General features: G+C 40.0%; 1 protein-coding gene across 14 annotated transcripts in view; it reads right to left on the bottom strand.

Moving 5' to 3' along the window:
* The window catches only part of LOC131230412 (SCA7 domain-containing protein SELMODRAFT_431321-like), a 98,795-nt gene that overhangs the window by 28,970 nt on the left and 49,447 nt on the right, over positions 1–20,378 (bottom strand). For 13 of the 14 annotated variants that reach the window (XR_009164022.1, XR_009164023.1, XM_058226332.1 and 10 more), the window contains 4 exons: positions 15,168–15,214; positions 13,539–13,596; positions 12,122–12,235; positions 2,728–2,841 (listed from right to left, as the gene is read on the bottom strand). Coding sequence is in view for 12 of the 14 variants with exons in the window: in XM_058226332.1 (XP_058082315.1) it covers positions 2,728–2,841; positions 12,122–12,235; positions 13,539–13,596; positions 15,168–15,214 (333 nt within the window). In the remaining 2 variants the exon portion in view is untranslated. The remainder of the gene's footprint in view (positions 1–2,727; positions 2,842–12,121; positions 12,236–13,538; positions 13,597–15,167; positions 15,215–20,378) is intronic. The other variant, XM_058226331.1, reaches the window with a different exon arrangement.

The raw sequence follows: 20,378 nt of genomic DNA on the forward strand, positions 1-20,378 counted from the left end.
TTTTGGTATGTGGAGTTGTTGGATGCTTCAAGATCCACTGGATTAACTCTCCTTCTAACGAAAATGAAAGTCTGTACGCAAATACAATTGGGAAAGTGGAAGGCAAGAGTCCGATGCTTTTGAATAGTAAAATGAAGACCATAAAGATGATCTTCGACTACCCATGCTTTGTTTGAGAATTGAAAACCTACACGTGGTGGCGAGGGAGGAGAGAGGGGCTGGACACTCATGCAATATCAGAGAAAGAAAAAGGGACTTGAACTGATCCCCTTGCAATGGAAGAAGAGGATGGCTAGGGAGGAGAGGGGACTGGACACTTGTGCAAATCACAGAAAGAAAAGGGGCCCTTTCAGCATCTTCGTGACTAGCATCCCATTTGCAACCTCTGTGATGTATCTATAGGAGGTCTTCGGTGGCTTTGGAGTTATTGTCAATACCTTCATTCCTAAGAGCACATCCATAGGGAAAAGAAGAGGATTTGCCTTTGTTCATTTCAGGTAAGCTGATCATGTGTTGAAGGTGATAGAGTCATGGACAGTAGGAGGTTTTGGGGGAGGGTTATAATGGTTGAAGAGGCGAGAGATACAGGTAAGGAAGTAGGTGGTAAGCCACCACATGGACCCTTCATGGATTTTGACTCCCTCTAGGGCCACTTTTGGTGGATATGACCAGAACTTTGTAGAGAACCATATTAGGGCATTCAAAGAAATTGTGGCTGCCTCCTTTCCAGAGGATGACATGGGGTTCATTAAGGTCCTGAAGTTGGTTGCTGATAACAGTACCTGAGAGTTTGCTCATAGCTTGGTGGGTTCGGTCTCTCATGGTCATCTCTTTTGTTGAGGTCTCCGATGCTTTGAGGGCTTTCCCATATGGTGCTTCTGGAGTTTGTGCCTCACCTAACCCCTCCAGCTTCCTCCTGACCTTCAGATTCAGGGAGGAAATGGTTGCATTTTCAGAGGATACCAATCTCTATAAAGTTATGCAGCAGTCCAAGGTGAGAAATGGTGCCTGTCTGATGCTCCAATAGGGGTTCGTGGTTTCGGACTTTTGGGAGTACTTGTCATGCTTAAACCGAATTGGTTCTATTTGAGATTGAGTCTCATTTTGGGAAGGTTGTGGAGATCAATAAAGTCTCTCTTGATGCCGTCTTTTCTCATTTTGCCAAAGTCAAGATCCTCTCGACATGAGCACTCCCCCAACGAAGTTAGATGCATTGATTCGTAATTCGAATGGCTTAGTGTGATCAAGCAACACTAAGACTAGCTCCTCCATGCTGGGTTGCTTCAAGCCATCGAGCACAACCTAGCATCCACTGGTCCATCACCATCTGCAATCCTTCTTCAATAGGTCCGTGAGTGGAGCAATTCTCCCCAAATAGCCTTTGATGAACTGCCAATAGTAGTTAATGAGTCTGAGGAAGGAACACAACCAGCCAACAACGACGGGAATCTCCCACTCCCAAATCACCCACACCTTGTTGTCCATCCATATCCTCCCATCCTCGATCCAGTACCCAAGGAAGTAAACCTTGGTCTCTGCAAAGGAGCACTTCTTTTTCACATAAAAAGTGGCCTCTCTCAATACATAAGACCGTACTCAGATGCTCCACATGATCCACCAACTTGTTGCTATAGAAAATGATGTCATCCAAGTACACTACCAGGAAGCAATCCAAATAAGGGTGGAAGATCATGTTCATAAGGGTGTAGAACGTCGCTGAAGCATTAGTCAAGCCAAAGGGAATTACTAGGAACTCAAACGCTCCATACCACATGATGTAAGTCATTTTTGGCTCATCACCTTCCGCAGCCCATACCAAGAAGCAATGTTCAAAATATCAATATCGCGCAATGTATCGCGCCCTTGGGATACAGATACGTATTGGTTATCACATGGGATATATTGTTTGTATCGCGTAATTTATCGCACTTTTTGGGAAACATCGGGGAAATGGTTGAATTTTTCAATGAAACTTCAGGGATTATTTAAAAAGACCTTAATACACACTTTTAAATCATAAAATCCCAAAAAAGAAGTGCACATAATAGGTTTCATTTGTATGGGGTCCTAAGCTATGCGTTGTCCGATTGAACTCAAACAACTATAGTCAAATATGTTGCATAACATTTATAAATGTAACAAGACATGTATATCCACACTGTCCATCTGTTTTGCCACCTTACTTTATGGCACCATCCCAAAAATGGCTCCTTTTTCAGTTTTGATTTATCAAGGCTTGCTCTTTATTCTCCACAAAAGAGCTTCCCAAATCAAAGAATCAAACATGAGGGACCACATAATTTTGGATAAGCCGATAGCATAAAGTTCTGAGTTCTAGAAATTAAGTGTAAGACAATAATCAAGACATGCAAACTATCCAATCAGATGTAACATTGTGGACATGACCATGTAAACTTATCAAGGGGAAGGAAAAAAAAAAGACTAGGGTATGTTAGTACGTCTACCCAAAAAAAAGCTCTCAAGCAATAATAAACATGAATATAAGGCCTAGAAGAACTCATCCCAAGTAAAGTTTTTTATCAGTATTATGATGCTATGAAATTGTAACAAGATTGACATATAAATAATAGGAGTCACTGTTCATTTGGTGCATATTTGGTGGCTGCAAAAGCAACAGGCTTCATGGGCTAATTATTATACATAACTAAACATGATGCAAAAATATCATGTTGCTAAGAGCAAGGGGAAAAAAGTCAGTAAGGTCACTTTTTGCTTCTCTACAGTTTCCAGTCAGGCCATCCATATTTGGTTCTGAAGCAGCAGTATCATCCCCATCTTTTGGCTCCAGTTTTTCATGCTCCCCAATTGTTGCAACTTGGTCTAGGACATATTAAGGACTTTACAGAAGTAATTATGCAAAGAACTCCAAACCAAATCAAAAGGAAGATAGAGAATAAAACATATGCTGATCTTGTTCATCAAAATACTAGCAGACAGTGACTAAAACTTAAGCTTCGTTTATGTGTCAGTCACGACTTCTCAGTCTACCCGAACTCAAGTGTTTTCAGTATTATCGATATTGCAGGTGCCCAATACAAAACAACCGGGAATTATAAAACTACTTGGTATCACCAATAATATTGCATTGTATCGACGGTATCGCACGATATTTTGAAATACCACAAAAGATCATCAGAATTCCTTTATAAAGTTCTTGATATCACCGATGAATGTGACGTTTATCAATGATATCAGGGCAACCAGTGGAAGGTTACAAAAGATAATCAAAATAAAATAAATAAATAAATAAATAATAAAAAGACATTTATTTCCTTCTTTTTTTTTCTTTTTTTTGGGGGTGGGGTCAGGTCTTGGTGGGATGTAGTGGGTACATGTATTTTTATTTTTTTTTCTAGGTACTTGCATTGCATAATGAATTATGTGTACTCTTTTTTGAAATAATAGTAGATGAAAATTCTAGAAGAATAAGATGAAAAGAAAAAGAGGTGAGGAAAAGAAGAGCAAAAAGAGGGAAAATGGTTGGGGTTTTGTGATTTTACAACCCCACACTCCTCATAACACACACACACGTGTGTGTGGTACTCCAGCAGAGAATACAAACTACACACACAAAGAAATGGGGCAAGAAGATATATAGATACAGTTTCACTACTCCCCAGCAAGCTGTAGCATAGATGTCAATCATGCCCAACTTGTCTACAAGATGACACACGATATCCCGACCAAGAAATTTAGTGAACAAATCAGCCAACTACTTACCTGAACAAATAAACGGAGTGAAATTTTCCATAGCAGCCACCTTTTCACGAATAAAGTGACAATCTATCTCAATATGTTTCGTGTGCTCATGAAACACAGGATTGCTAGCTATATGAATTGCAGTTTGGTTTTCATAGTGTAGATGAATAGGATCAGAAGAAGAGTAACCAAGCTCTCGTAACAACCTCTAGAGCCACATAGGTTCACACATTGCATGTATCATTACTCTATATTCAGCTTTTGCAGTGGACCGAGCAACTAGTGACTGCTTTTTACTCTTCTAGGTGACTAGTTTGCCATCGAAAAATGTGCAGTAGTCAAATGTGGTTTGCCAATCATGAAGGCTACCTGCACAATCAGCATCATACTAATCGGAGATATCAAGATGACCATGTAGCTGAAATCGTAAGCCTTTACTAGGGGCCAATTTTATGTAACGAAGGATCCAATATACGACAGTGAGATGTGCCATACGAGGAGCATACATAAACTGGATCACTATTCCTGCATAAGAAAAATCAATTTGGGTAATAGTCAGGTAAACCAAACGATGATACATGCCTGGGTTCGATAGGGGGTCGCCATCATCAATACCAAGTTTCTGAGCAACTTGCAGAGGAACGGCAGCTGGAGATAATCCAAGCATTCCAGTTTCAGCCAAGAGGTCAAGAGCATATTTCCGCTGCAAAGCCTGCAATAGAACAACCCCAAACTTGGATCTAGCCAACTCGATGCTAAGAAAATAGCATAGAGTACCCAAATCGCGTTTGAAAGAAGGATTTGAGGTCGGTAATATGCTTGCAGCATCATCGCCAACTAGGACGATGTCATATACATAGACTAGCATAACCATGATCCTAGTAGTACGCCGACGAATGAAGAGAGAGTGATCCAAATGAGTATGAACAAAGCCTAAGTCTAACAATACACAGCTAAACTTGTCAAACCAGGCTTGATGAGATTGCTTAAGGCCATAGATAGGCATCTTGAGATGACATACCCAATGCGAGCTATTGGTTAAGAAAAAACCTAGTAGCAGATCCAATATAGACTTTCTCCACAAGATCACCTTGTAAAAAGGAATTTTTCATGTCCAACTGGAATAATGGCTAAGACAAATTTGCAGCCAAAGAAATGATCACGCAATCTGAATTGAGCTTGGCTACAGGTGAAAAGGTCTCAAAGTAGTCCACACCATATGTTTGAGTGTAGCCCTTGGCTACTAATCGAGCCTTGTATTTGTTAATCAACCCATCACAAAGGTACTTAATGGAATAGACCCAGCAACACCCATTAGTCCGCTGGTCCTTAGGCAAGAAAACTTAGTTCCTAAGTATCATTCTACTCAAGGGCACGCATTTCTTCTATCATAGCTTACTTTCAGTCAGGACTACTAAGGGCCTCTTTAAGAGTCCAAGGAACAGAGATAGAAGAGATCGAGGTAGCAAAGGCCTTGGGGTAGGAGACCCTGAAAAGAAACATAATGATTGATAGGATGACAAGTACAGGAATGAGTACACTTACATAAAGCAATAGGGTGATCATCAAAAGTTGGAAAAATATTACTTGGATCTTCATGAGAAGTAGATGGTATGATGGGAGGCTGATTAGTGGGGGATTTCTTCCGTGGTTGATACACACAAAATGGTTTGAGGGATTCAAGAGAATGAGAATATTCATCAATAAAGGGAATTGGAAGAGGAATGGAGTTATTTAACAGTCTCCCCCTAATTGGCAAGAGGATAATGTAGAAAACCCCTTTCAGATGAGAAGTTTGAAACATCCTCAAAGAACGTGACATTCGCTGACACATTTCTTACGAGTCAAAGGAAAATAGCACTTATACCCCTTCTAAGATCGGATCGAAATATTCTAGAAAGACACATTTCTCTAATCAAGGACTTAGATTGTCATTACAACCATCAAGTTTGTGAACAAAACAGGTGCATCCAAATGTTATGGGCGATAAGGGAAATGCTTTGTCATGAAGATGTAGGATTTCAACAGAAGACTTATTTTGTAGAATTCGAGACGAAAGTCTATTAATAAGAAAGCGGCAATAAGTAAAGCATCATCCCAAAATCGTTTGAGAACATTCATACCAAGGAGGAGAGCATGAGTAACTCAAGAAGATGGCGATCTTTCAGCAACAACATTTTGTTGAGGAGTCCTTAGGCAAGAAGTCTGAGATAGAAAGCTTTCGACATATACTCGCCCCCATTGTCAGAGAGAAGAACTTTAATGGGGCATTGGAATTGGTTGACAACTTCATTATAAAAGGACTGGAACATATCAAACACTTAATGTTTAAATTTCATAAGATAAATCCATGCCCTTCGGGAATGATCATGAATAAAAGACACAAAATATTTATAACCAGAGACAGAATCAATAGGGTCCCTACTCCTTACTTACGACTCAATGGTAGACTCACAAGAGTTTCAACACGAGGTCATGGTTTCAAGTACCCATTGTTGTGAAAAACCATTGTGGTGTGAGTGCGTGGGTGTGTGTGGGGTGTGAGTGTGTGTAAATTTTTTTAAAAAAAATGACAAAATCAAAAGGTTTCAGACCCTATAAATGTTGAGACTCAAATATTACATATTTAATCCTTTAATTACATTAGCTTTCCTGGCATATTAGTGTTAACTCAATTTAATTATATATGTCTTTATCATGTGAGGAAATTTAGAAGCTTACGATGAATATGCACTTAAAAGGATGGATTTAGATCTCAAAAGAAGATAATGAAGAATTAAAAATTTGGAAGTCATTAATGAAGAATTCACATGCCCAAGATCCAAGGAAACCAAGTGAGGAATGAAGAGAATCAAAGATTTGAAATGAAGGAAACGAATCCTGAAAATTGGCTAGAAAAATCATTTTCTAAAATTCTGAGTCTAAAAAGAGAAAGTCCTGAAATAATTCCAAAAATAGACTTCGATGGCATCGGCAATTTAGGAATTTCGGACTCAACTCGCTGGATAGTTCTGGATAATTTTCAATGACATCAAAGATAATTTCATGCAATTGAAGGTGTAATCGAAGACATCCCCGATGGCATCGAAGTTGCCATCGAAGATGCACAGAGTGCGTAAATTTGAGGCGGTTTGCAAACTTTTCTAAGGCGGTGCGAAGGTTTGAGTTGTAAAACTATTTAAAGGAGTCCCTAGACTATTCCAAATCATCTTCTAAGGTTTGGAAAGGGAGAGAAGGCTTAGGTGGAGCGTCGACAACGTTCTTCCACTTCAATTTATTCACGGGTTCTAGTTGATCTTTTTGTTTTTCTTCTAGGACGTTAGTCTTCTCAAGCTAATCTCTTAGTTAAGGTAAAGGGATGAAACTTGTAGTTTATTTTGCTTTGAGTCAAATAAACATTGAATTTCCATTAAATTTTAGTTTAAATAAAGATATATTTCCAGTTTTCTATGATTTATTGTGACTAAAATTACAGTAGATGCCGTAAAAGCTTTTGATATTATCTTATTGGCTTTGGAATTGTGTGATCTGTAAAAGTTGTTGTTCACAATCGTCTATGGGCATGGTAGATGATTGAATTCCCTACGATCATTACAATTAGATGGATATTTGGGAACTGTTTGATTTTTCAAATTCATTGTAAATGCCCTGTAAATACCAGCTTATTACAATTTCACCCTGTTTGGAAATAGGTAGGTACTTCTGCTTGGGAAAACGGTCCAAAAGGATTAACTTAAATTTGTGGGCCCCACCATGATGTATATGACATATCTGCGTCATCCATCTGCTTTACCATGACATTTTGAGGCATGAGCCGAAAAATGAGGCAGATCCAACATTGAAGTGGCCCACACCAAAGTAAACAGTGGCCCTAAGAAGTTTTTAACGGTGGGTGTTTGATTACCTTTTTCCTATGGTGTGGTCCACTTGAAATTTAAATCTGGCTCATTTTTTGGGTCATGCCCTAAATCCAGTTGGCATAACAGATGGACGGTGTGGATAATCCACATACATCACGGTGAGCCCCACAAATATTTAGCAGCATCCTCGATTTTAGCGTTGAAAAAAGTAACAGTCAAATCAATCCTAGAAAACAATGCGGTAATTACCTATGGAAATAATCATTACGTATTTACAATGCAATTACGTTTACCTTAGAAAATCAAACAGGCCCTAAACTAATGAAAAGTTAAGAATACCATTATGTTTTAAATGTTCCATCATCCGATTGGATAGGATAGGACTTCGATTCCAATCAAGTTATCGTTGAATCAAGTAGATTAAATATTGAGATTGCTATAGGTAGATTCTTGGATCCTTAGTCTTTTGTCTTTATTAATTAAAACATTTTTCTTCATCGCTGGATTAAAAACCTAGATAACAAAGTTAGATTTAGATTAGTTCTAAACCGTGTTCCTCATTCCCTATGGATTCGACCTCGTTCTCACCGAGTTATTACTACATCGCGACCCTACACTTGGGGTTGCCAGCAATACATCAGAATGAACTAATTCAAAAGGTTTGGGCTTCCTTCCAATTGTGTTGGGATGAAACACGGCTCTATGATGCTTAGAAAATTCACAAGTATCACAACATAATGGTTTAAGAACAATAATATAGGGAAAGATGAGTTTTAGTCTTGATAAAGATGAATTTCCTAAATGATTGTGCCATTTAGACACAGACTCTCTATCTAGGGACAAAGCGCTCATAGGACTCGCATGAGTATCATCGAGGGAAGTAAATGTCAGCACATTCAAGGCCCCCACCAATCGTCTGATTCGTCTAGAGGTCCTAAAAGATACAATGAAAAGGAAAGAATGTTACAAAGCAATTTAATAACTTAGTAAAAGAACTAACCAACAACAGATTCAATTGAAAGAAACGTGCAGAACAAAAGATAATTGCATGGTGGGAAAGGGTGATGAACCTAGTCTCAGAGATGGAAGATACATTACCATTTGCGATTGTAACAAAACTAGTCTGACTAGAATTTTGATGAGTTAAAACGATGGAGCTTACCAATCACGTGAGACGTGACGCCAAAGTCTAACCCAAGAGAGAGATGAAGATGACACATGGAGAGTAGTACCTGACTGACCTGAGCTAGCACTAGAAGTAGAACTCACATCTTCAGTATGATGCATTGACGTTGCATTAAAGCATCATATGCCCCTAGATATAGTGACAGATTCGCCTGAAGTAAACATGCCATAGATGTGGCCCCAAAGTCTGACCCAAGAGGGAGATGAAGAGGACACATGGAGAGCAGTATTTGACAGAGCTAAGCTAGCACTAGAAGTAGAACTCACATCTTGAGTATGACGTTGCATTAAAGTATCATATGCCTCTCTGGATATAGTGACAGAATTGCCTGAAGCAAAAATGTCATAGGATAATGTTGAAGACACCAAACGAGTCTTCTGATAATCAAATGATGTTGTTCCGGTCATACAGGAGCCTGCCCACGAAGGTTAGCCAACAATATCCCAACATTGATCAACTATATAATTAGTAACACCACAACGAGTACAATAATGGGGAGACCCATCATGACCACAACCACCAAAAGCACGGTCACCACGAATGCCTCTATCAAGAGCTCAACCCCTGCCTCGACCACCATAACCAGGAGGACGACTACTACTCGGGAAGCTCCAACAAGGAGCCTTAGAACTGAAATCAGGAAAAGTAAGACCTATAGCTATGTATGCAAATCTGACAGTAGCCACAATAGTAGAAGATAGACATCAACTCTTTGAACAAAAGCATAAACCACTGGAAGTGGAGGAAAGGGCTACATAGCTAGGACCTGATGGCGCACACTTTGGTATTTTGAATTTCATCCGGAGAGGAATTGCATAATTCGAGTCTCTTCACGTTATTGTTGAATGAGTTCATGGTCATGAGTACGGTTAAAAGGAAGAGGATGGTACATATCTAGCTCATCCCACATACCACATAAAATAGTGAAATACTCCTTCAGGCTTCTGGCATCCTTTTGAAGCTCACATACATCTAAAATCAACTTATACGCTCTGGACATATTGTGATCTTCTAAATACATGTCCCAAATAGTATCTCATATCATTTTAGTTGATGTCAAAAACATAACAGAGTTACTAATGGTAGCCTTCATGTTGTTTAGAAGCCAGGTCATGACCTGACAATTCTCATTAGTAAAGGTTTTATAACGTTCATCTATAGAATCGATTGGGTCGTCCAAGATATAGGAAAGTCTCCCTTCCACCTAGAAATAGCTTGCCCAATTGAGCCCATTATAAACAATTGTTTCCATTTCACTTAACGATGGTAATCAACAAGGTGTGAGACTCAAAGGGCCCCATAATAGCTCCAAAAGTGAGCTTATCGTCCATACTAGAGTAGTAGAGAGGGTTGATAATGACCAGATATAAAAAGGAAAATCAACCAAGCAATCCACAACAAGATGCCGTATACGCCCATCTTTTTGTGTATAGTCGACAACCTAAACTCAGAAATCTGGAACCTTCATACAACAAACCTGAATCTCAACAAAGATAGAGCAAAACAAGGTCAGATGTATGCTAGACACATGGAATCCCTCAAAACAATGGACCCCCATCGTTTTCCTTCAAAAAATGGCCCAAAACAGTGGAACTGCACAAATGTCAACTAATTAAAAGTTGGGACTATCTAAAAAGCAAATAAGCAGTGTCACAGTGTTACTTTTTGCTTCGCCATAGGTTCCGTGTTCCAGTTGGGCCATCCATATTTGGTTCTGACATAGTATATCATCCCCATCTACAGATTCAGATGTATTGTTTGTGTTTTATTACTTGAATTGTATGATATTTGAATAATATGAACTCATTTTGGTTATAATTGCAGTCTTTTTTTTATTTTTCCGACAGTGCATGGTTTAGGCACCTATTAAATGGAAACTTATTACATGTGGCCATTTTTTGCAATTTATTTATTCTTAAATATCCACCTTTCTCCCATTGTTTCCCTCACTTAGCGATATTTTTACTGGGTATTAGTGATATTGATACAAGTTTCCGTATCCCCGGTCATCGATACATGTAGCGATATTGATAAGGCAATACTTAGAACACTACATGAGAAGGTTAGTAGCTATGAAGCCAAAATGCCCAACAAGGTTGACTGGTTCTACTTCTATGAGAAGCTCGTCTTGTTCATGCCTTTGGGGGTGCAAGTTGCCTAAAGCCTCTTCCTTATCCTCTCGAGGATAGGCAGCAATTAGTCACCTTAAATTCTTGAATACACAGATAAGTAGGACATGCAGCAACCTTTTCCCACTAGCAAGGATCAGGAAATTGTATGCATCTCATCAGCTACGTAAGAGAATCCTTTCATTTCCTGCAGTTATCAATTTATATTCTATATTGATTGCAATGTTTGTGGTACTTCGGATAAAGAATTAAGCTAAAAATTACTCTGGAAATGTGTGGTACTTCCAGTTAAAGAATTAAACTAAAAATTACTCTGGAAAATTTTGGATGAGTCCATTTTGTCCCTCTAAATTTCATGTCATTCTGGTAAGCAGAACCAAAAGAAAAACACTAGACGTTCCCAGAGTACAGAAAGAGTCTGGTTAAAAATAAAAATAAAAAGCAGTTTTCTGGGCAGCAAGCAAACATCCCAATGGCGTCTCCAAGTGATGTATTTTGGTTTCCTCTATTCCACTTTCTGAAAATACATTGACTAAGCTTTTATTTGGATTTTGAACCGCATCAATCAGAGTTGTATTTGAACTGCATCAATCAGAGTTTATTTCTGGCAAGTAGAAGCAAGGATGGCCCAAGATTCGTTCACCATGCTGTTGTGCAAAAGTAAATCGCCCAACCCATGACCCACCAGCAATTATATTCAGTTCCTACGATCTCGCCCAACAATTTCTTTATCTTTTTTAATCTTTTAAACCACCTTTACTAGCATTTTAAAGGGCGAAAGAAAATACCCAAACATTTTTGTAATTTCTTTCTTCTTTTAATTCTGTCAATTTGGCTGAGTCTCGCATACTAATTATATCACTTCCCTCCAAAACCAATGTAGCTGGCTTTGCCAAGATTTTGAAATGGCTAACCTTAGGAAGCCCAAAATAAGATAATATGTTTCTTATCATCATGAAGACAGCCCCCAAAACCCCCCAAGCTCTCAACTGGTCCAATGCCTGTGATCAGGAAGGAAACTTCTACACCGTGGTGGGCACTCCAATCCGCAACTCAATATGTTAAAATAGCCCCGATAAAACAAGAAATGTAAGAATATCGGTTTCATCAACCACAATTTCATCAGTAACTAGAAACTGCATATCTAAACCTAGTCTACTTAGCAAGGAATATAGAAAGAAATACAAGAAACGAAATACCCACGAACAACTTAAAAAAAAGGATACCATCATGGGATGTTTGCAACTTTTTCCTCCCTTTCCTTGGAGGCTTCTTATGCCCAGTACCACCATCAAGCCCCAAGACAATATCTTCTTTAGAATTCAGTGACCTACAGCGGTCTGAAAAAAAAAAACAAAAGACGTCACTTCATGCAGCACCATATCCACCAAATTTTGAATATTTTGGTCTCAAAAAGAAAATAATGCGGCAGAGTAGCAAAATATAATGCAAAACAATGGGAACCCTCCCTCCCTCCCTCAATCTAGTGCCGACCATAAGGGTTCTAATCAAGGTATTTCCGTAATGGTAATGGTGGTCGTAACAGTCACCACCATTACCGTTACGATACGGGCCGTTACAACCTCTACTTCTTTTTTTTTACTTTTTTTCTTTTAAAAAGACATGTATTGGTCCCGTAACGGCTGTTATGGTGCCGTTACAGGTTGTCGTTTTCTTTTTTCTGTAACTGCCATTATAACCCCATAACACGTAATGGTGGCCACTTCACCTTTATGTAACGGCCTTTACATAACCACTTTTATATAGCTCGGTTCTAATGCAATAATGGAAACTATACCATATATTCTACTTGGAGTGGGGCCCACCGTGATGTGTCAGACATCCAAACCATGCATTAGAGGCACCCTGTCAAAAACATGTGGGCCACACCACCAGGAACAATGTGAAATCATGCATCACAACCACTAAATCGTGTGGTGCAGAACACCTAAGTTTTTTAATGGCTAAATTTTAGGGTTGTCCCTTCATCCACATGGGGTGCACACAATGAACGGTTAGGATGGCATATAAACAATATGGTGGGCCCCCCACAGAACCTCTGAACTGTTTCCTGTGGTTGGGCCCACTTGAGCAAGTAGAAATGCAGGCACTCAACCACTCTCAGGGAACCACAATGCTTGGGCCTGTTAGTTAGAGGTATTGCCAAATTAACATGGAAAGTGGGTATACAAAGAGCGATTGAAAGGGAAGTGATCAGATACAATGGCTGTATCAGAATTCATGAATTATGACAGCAATTTTTCCCACCAACATGTCTATGTGTAGAATATCAAATCCATGCAAAAGGTGGGCCACACCATGATGATCACCTGATATGAGAATCAGGTCGATCAACTTATTAAATGGGACACAACATCAAAATCAATGGACAGCCAATGGTATGACTCAGTGTACCAATGGGGGTCGAGTCAGGGGGGACCAATGTCAGTATCATAATTTCGAGTATAGCTGCTGAATCTGATCATTTCTCCAATTAAAAAGACTGCTTGAGAGGATCAGCACTATTGTACACCATGTGTAGTACTCAGTAACAGCAGGAATTTCAATAACGGTGTTCAAGGTATAAGCAGTAATCAGTGTAACAAAAGTGTCTAAAAACTACAACAAAATGGAAGCCCTAACCTGCATGTGCTGCAAACTGGCTGGCTTTGATTGGTTTCTTACATGCATTGCAACATACCTGCATCATAAACATAAAAGACACATTAAAGTGTATATGCAGTAAAGGGGAAAATGAAGATAGGCACTGCGGACATCATTCAACAATATGAATAGCATGGACAAAGACATGCATTAGGTCAAAAGAATCATAGTTTGATCAAATCAAAAGGCACCTTGCTATTGGAAAAAGGATTCACGTGTTATTCATTGAACAATTTTTCTCTAATACATATAATGGGCATAGCCAGGGACAATTTTACCCATGAACGAGTCTTCGTAGTGTCAGAACTATGGATTGCAAAAGGAATTTGGAAAGGAATTTCTAACATTGAGAAGGGTAATTAGATCGTATGAACATCCAGGCATACCTAACAGTTCAGATTTTTCTGAATGTCTATGCGTGCTTAACAGTTCAGATTTTACCCACCCTGCCAATGATTGGTGCTGATTTTACCCACTCCAGGGGCATTTCTGATTGTACCATGTTAATTTTTATGTGAGTAACCTGTATTTACTTACTCCAAGGGCATATGTGAGTAGCCCATATTCACCCATAACCTGTGTGTGCGCACGCACGTTTAGCCTGCAGCCCCTCCCTCCCTCCCTCCCTCAATGCATTGCACCTACCATACCCACTAGTGGAATTTAGCGTAAGATGAAAGTAATACTAAACATGTTGACGGTGGATAACCTTCAGCAAAAGTCCATGGTGCTTCCCAATGTCTGTGTTATGTGCATGGCAGAGGCAGAATCTATTGACCATCTTTTCATTCATTGTTCATATGCCCGAATAATAATAATAATAATAATAATAAATAAATAAATAAACCTGCTCATTGTGTATCATAGTACATACATCACAGTTCCATTCCATAGAACCAATCATCTAAAGTCAGTTCCCAGCTTTTTACATAGTATAAGAAAGACAATGATCATTGGACCTAAAGGTTACCAGTAATGGCAACAGATTGCTACAACAGCACATATGATAAGTCCCATGATGCCTACAAGTATGACAGCAACTTTGACCCCAAAATGCTGGTGGTTTGGATAAGAACCAAATATGTTGGAACTTGGAAGCAATAACCTCTTGACGAACACCTCAAATCTCTACCCTATAATTGCAATAATAACACTGTCTGATACTAGTGCCCTTTTCATATAGACCTTATTTTCCATCTAATCTATACATTCAATCCATGTGATCCATGGCATTAGGATCGAAACAAGGGATCAATGCTGAACCTAGGATTACCAACAAATAATCGTTCCTATGAGAGGTTAATCAGAATTTAGAACAATATTCACCTCTAAAAGGATCATCAGAGATAAAATAGAGAAACAGAACTTGTGAGTATATGAGGTACCAAATAGCTCCATTGAGGGAATTGATTGTGACGGGATAATATTGATGTTATAGATAGTAAGGAGAGCAAGAAGTTGCAAACAGTAACCATTCAAGGTAGAATATTTTCAGATTGAAATTCAACAAGTCATATATTCTCAACATCAGAAGAAATCAAAATGTTCCTGTTATCAAATGTCTGAACATTGTAATCAATCTAAATAATATCATTATTCAAACATTACCAAATGCAAAGGATCTGTCAGTGGCATGAAGTCGAATACATGCATATCTGCAAAAAGAGCATGAAAAGAAGTTTGAGTAGACACAAAACAGAAATATAACTAGAATTTTTAGCCAGAATCTATAAAATACCAAAAAGTTCTTTTGGCATCTTTTCAAGGCATAATAACAAGACCCAACAGCCTTTCAATGACTTTTCTCATAAAGAAAAGATCAATCCCACCCACTTCTAATGAGATGAGACAGCCATGATAAAAGAATAAAATGAAACTTAAGTGGGAAATGGGAGGAAGATCCGATTCTAGGAAGATATATGGATGGGCAATCTGCCTTATCATATTAGGTTCCCGAAGATTGCTTTCCTTGCCTCGAAACGTGACGTCTCGGTTGGAAGTGCTATGTGCAATGTGGTGGAGTGGGCTCTGCCTCGTCAGCAGTATCTTCGGGATGACGACATTGAGTACATAGCCCTTCTGGAAGGCCTATATCTCTGTTGTCCCTTGGACAACAAAGGAGATAGCTTGGTGTGGCGCAAGAATAAATCAGGTACATTTTCGGTTAAATCTTTCTACCTTACTATTTCAAGTGGTGGGGTGGGTGTGGGGAAGATGAACCATGTTACGCATTGGGGGTTAAGGTTGGTTGGTTGGGAGAAAAAGAGTCTTAACGATCGACAATCTACAAAAGCAATCTATGGCTATCCCAAATATGTGCTCTATGTGTATTGTCCAACATCAAGACGGTTAATCATCTCTTCATCCATTGCCCATTCACAAGATGTGTTTGGGCCTCTGTTCTGGGTAGGTTCAGTGTGGATTGGTCCATGCCTCTTGAGGTCGGTGACGTCTTATCAGCTTGGCACGGGATAGTCCTCTGGAGTAAACTCAACATTTGGAGGCTATGCTTGCTCACTGGTTTATGGTCAATTTAGGGAGAAAGGAATGGGAGATGCTTCTAAAACGAATGTAGGAGTGCAAATTGGGTTGCTAGTCTTCTTTGGCTTTTCATTATTGAATGGGCCTTGGGTAAGGGTTGGCAGAAATTTTGTAATTATTAGTTGTGTTTTTTTTTTTCAGTTGTGTTTTGTTTTTCTTCGTGGTGCTTCCTCAGCACCCCCATCTATGAAAGTTTCTTGTTATCTTTCAAAAAAAAAGTAAGAAAGAAGAGAAATTTCCAAAATGCCCTAAAAAATACCCAACACTTCAAAAATGCTTTTCCACTTAGCAATTACTGTAAATTCGTTTTCTAAAAATTTGAGATGCCCCAAAAGCTAACATTTCGCAAAGGTATAGAATTGTAGTAAACTCAATAATGTTTTCCCATGACTATTTATATTCATCCACTCGCAAGGGAATAATGATTTAAAAAACAGATTAGCATGCAATATTCCTTTACTGACACAGGAGGGACAAAGGGGTGACCATGGGAAAGCATATGTGCACTCATCCCTCTAGGTCATAAGGAAGATTAGTGATCCGAGTTAAGGTGTCTACTGGTCCTCTTTTAACCCTCTTCAACAGGTTATTATGGACTCCAAACCTAGCCAACTTTTTTTGGAAATACCCAAATTTGAAACCATTGCAGATGATAAACTTCAGCTGGCCACCGTTGAGGAATTCAACAAAAGAAAAGGAATATCATTACTCATTTGGTTCATGCTTATTTTATGTATTCATTTATTGAGGTTAGACCAACCATCATTTGCTGATCCAGTGCCCTTGGTAAGGAGAAATTTAGCAATTCAACTAATTTAATGCGTATGAGACGTTTCACTTGGTAAAAACAAAAAGGTGCTCACTTTCTTGATTCTCTATTCTTCTTAGTAGGAATAAGATGACAAGGTGCAATTAGAGAATTTTGCATTCAGTTGTCCTACGAGGTATTTGGAAGAGGTGAGTTCCAAGGTTCTCTCTAGATGTATTCAGTTGATAAAAATAAAAAGGTGGTCACTTTCTTGATTCTCTTTTCTTCTTAGCAGGAATAAGATGACAAGGGGCAGTCAGAGAATTTTGCATTCAGTAGTCTTACAAGGTTTTTGGAAGAGATGAATTCCAAGGTTCTCTCTTGACACGTATTTAGTGAATGAGAGTGGGGACTATGATTAGGGGCATCATCTTGGAGGTGTATGGGTAGTCTTGACTTTTTTTCTACTTCTAAATGGCCATGCGAAGGGCTGCTGTGAACCTATAAAACCAAATCTTAAAGCTTTTAAATGGAGGGAAGAAAACAGGAACTGCTACTGAATTTATGAAATTATGTTCTTTTTCTATTTATGGAAGCAAAAACTAGGAAGGTGGCATAAACAAAACACTTAAAACAGTTAAAATGAATATAAGCATCAAAATTGTTCGAATGCATAGAACTTCATGCAAAATAATTGCACCAAATTTTGCATAAAACTCTCTATCAAAGAATAAGTGTCGTCTCAATCACCGAATGAACAGTGAACCAACAATTGGATTTTTTTTGTTAAACGTGGAACTTAAGATGCTATGAATGGAAAATTGAGGGCTGATAACATGACTTTGAGTGGAAGATCTTCACTACTCCCATAACTATTAACCTGACTAGAATCCGTTTGCGTAGCTGATAGGAGATCTGGATCCTTCATCGGAGAGATGGCGCCAGACGAAAGATGAAGCTACACGAGAAGACAGAGCCGGACGAGATTTGAAGCCGGACGAACAGACAATACGACCGAGGAGGGAGCAGTAGAAGTAGGAATCAGAGCAACAGAAGAATCGACAGAGAAGGGATTAGCAGAGGCGGGAGCAACTAAGAGGCGGGGATTCAGGATATCAGCGAATGGAAGTAGGTTTCTCGAAGAAAAGGCCAACAAACCTCTTCAGCCAGAATGGGAAGAAATAGGGCCTCTTTCCCTACCCTCTTTGTCAAAGGATACCCGGAAGGGTGGCTCCCCATTAATGTATCGAGGGTCTTTGGTCGCGCTGATGCGGTAATGGATGTTATCATGTCTAGAGACCGGAGAAGCGGTTTTTACAGAGGTTTCGCCCTGGTCAGGATGAGTTCAGAGGAGGAACTGGCTAGAGCGGTGGAAATGCTTCATGGGCAGAGTTTCAGAGGCTTCCCCATGTTGGTTCAAAGGGCGCAGTTTGGTCCAGAACGCAATGTAAAATAGAGACAAAGGCCCAAAGACAAAAGGAGATAACAAGACCAAAGAAGTTCAACCCCGATCTCATCATCCTCGTTTGGAAGGTTTCTCATTCAAAGACGCTCTCCTACAAGCTAACGATCTTCCGAAGGGAATTCTGAACCCCTCGACAAGCAGTGATGCGGAAGCAGGAAACAAGAGCGGAACTAAATTTCCACTGAGTTCAAGACTGTCCTCCGCATCAATCAAGATCAGTTCAACCAAGCTAGAACGGAACTGACAAACACCGTTGTCATCATCACTAAAGATGGGGCATCAATTCCTCAAGTTAAGAAATGGATCGAAGAATGTTGTGGATATCATCCGGAGAATTACATCATAAAACCAATCGACTATAATGAACTGTGGATTAAGCTATGTCCCGGACTTAATTCCGAAATGTTGATCATGGCAGGACAACTACACAAGGAAGGGCCAGCCGCTAAAGTTCAGACGTGGGAAGACTTCTCAATCTTCGGGATGGAGAACACCTAGGTTCTTATCTAGGAAATCCCTCTGGAATGCTAGTACAATGAATTCTTTATCTCTACGGCATCCTGCCTAGGTTCCTTCTTAGAGTTGGATCTCAAAACCAAAATTGGAGAGGAGTTGGCAGTGATCAGAGCTCGGGTGAGAAGAAAGAAGGGCATTCGCCATTGCACATATCGATCCACGTCGACAATAGGCAAATCAATCTCCTGGTGCAAAGAGAGCCAGCAGATGGTGTTTACCCAAGGTTGGGAGATCTATGGAGGTCTAGAATACCTCCGCCTCCCATGACGGAAGCTGCATCAGAGGAGATGGAGGATGAAGACGTACGGAGACCAGTCTCCCACGGAGCACCATACACTTCCTTCGACAAACACGTAACCAAGACATCATTTTCAACGACACATGTCTTCAAGGCAGGTGCTCATCTCTCTGAGAACGCCGACTCTCGAGACATGGGTCAGCTTACGTGTCCTTCGGAGACTCAGCCGCGTCTCCAATTTCAGGCGTTGGGCCCAAGGGAGTCTGACGCCTCTTCTCTCAAGAAATCGATGTCGTGTTCAAGGAAGATTTTGCCACGTCATCATGCGTCGTCGCAGGGACAAATGGAGAAAGGCGTCAATCTCAAAGAATCTCGGGCCTTAAGTAATATCAAACTCGGTTTTATCGGGTCCGAGCACGGTCTCTCGGATACGGGCCGGGTGTTGTTGGGTCCAAGCGAAATCAACCTTAACTTCCCATCAAAACCCATTTCTCAGACAAAAAGCAGAGTGGTGCGTATTTTCAAAATATCAACAGAGTCTCCAGTTTCAGGTTCTTCTCCAGACCTACATCTACTTCAGCACCAGATCGAGTGCACCCATCTGCTTCCAGGTTTACCGTGCAAGGCTCCCTCTTCCATCAACATCGGCGATCGTCTCACAGAGGATGTCGACTCAAACATTCTATCTCGTTCCTTCGAATCTGAAGCCTCCCTCTCTTCTCCCAACCCTTCCCCTCTTCCCTGCTCCCCATCCCGAGATTGGTCAGATCTTGGACCGATAACCCTTTTTTAGGAACATACAGTCTACGACATCATCAAAGCCGAACCTCTGCAGATGCAAGTAGAATTCCCCCAATCTCAGCAGGAATCCCACGATATGACGCCAGAAGAAGAAAAAATCAGATCCGACTTAATCCAAATGATCCAAGACAAGAAATGGATCATAGATGTTGTTGGCCACATCAGGAGATCCCTAGGGTTTTCTTTTGGGGATCGACTGAAGGACTACATAGCGCTATTTCAGTGCATTGAGTTCCGAGGAAGACCTCTTCCTCCCTCTAGAACCCTAGAGAGAACTCTCTCCATGTCTACCAGCAATCGGGAGCTTCAACGACTAGCGTCGAGCTATGGCATGCAGTCAAAATCTTCTTAAAAGCGAGGAAGACAGGGCACCTGGGGAAGTTTTGTGCCCCAATGAGAATAATTTCTTGGAACGTTAGGGGGGTGGGATCTAAACAGAAGAGAAGATTAATTAAAGATTTAGTGGGAATAAGGAATCTGGATATCCTCTGCCTCCAGGAAACCAAAGTG

The sequence above is a fragment of the Magnolia sinica genome, chromosome 17, assembly GCF_029962835.1.
Source record: "Magnolia sinica isolate HGM2019 chromosome 17, MsV1, whole genome shotgun sequence".
Classification (NCBI taxonomy): Eukaryota; Viridiplantae; Streptophyta; class Magnoliopsida; order Magnoliales; family Magnoliaceae; genus Magnolia; species Magnolia sinica.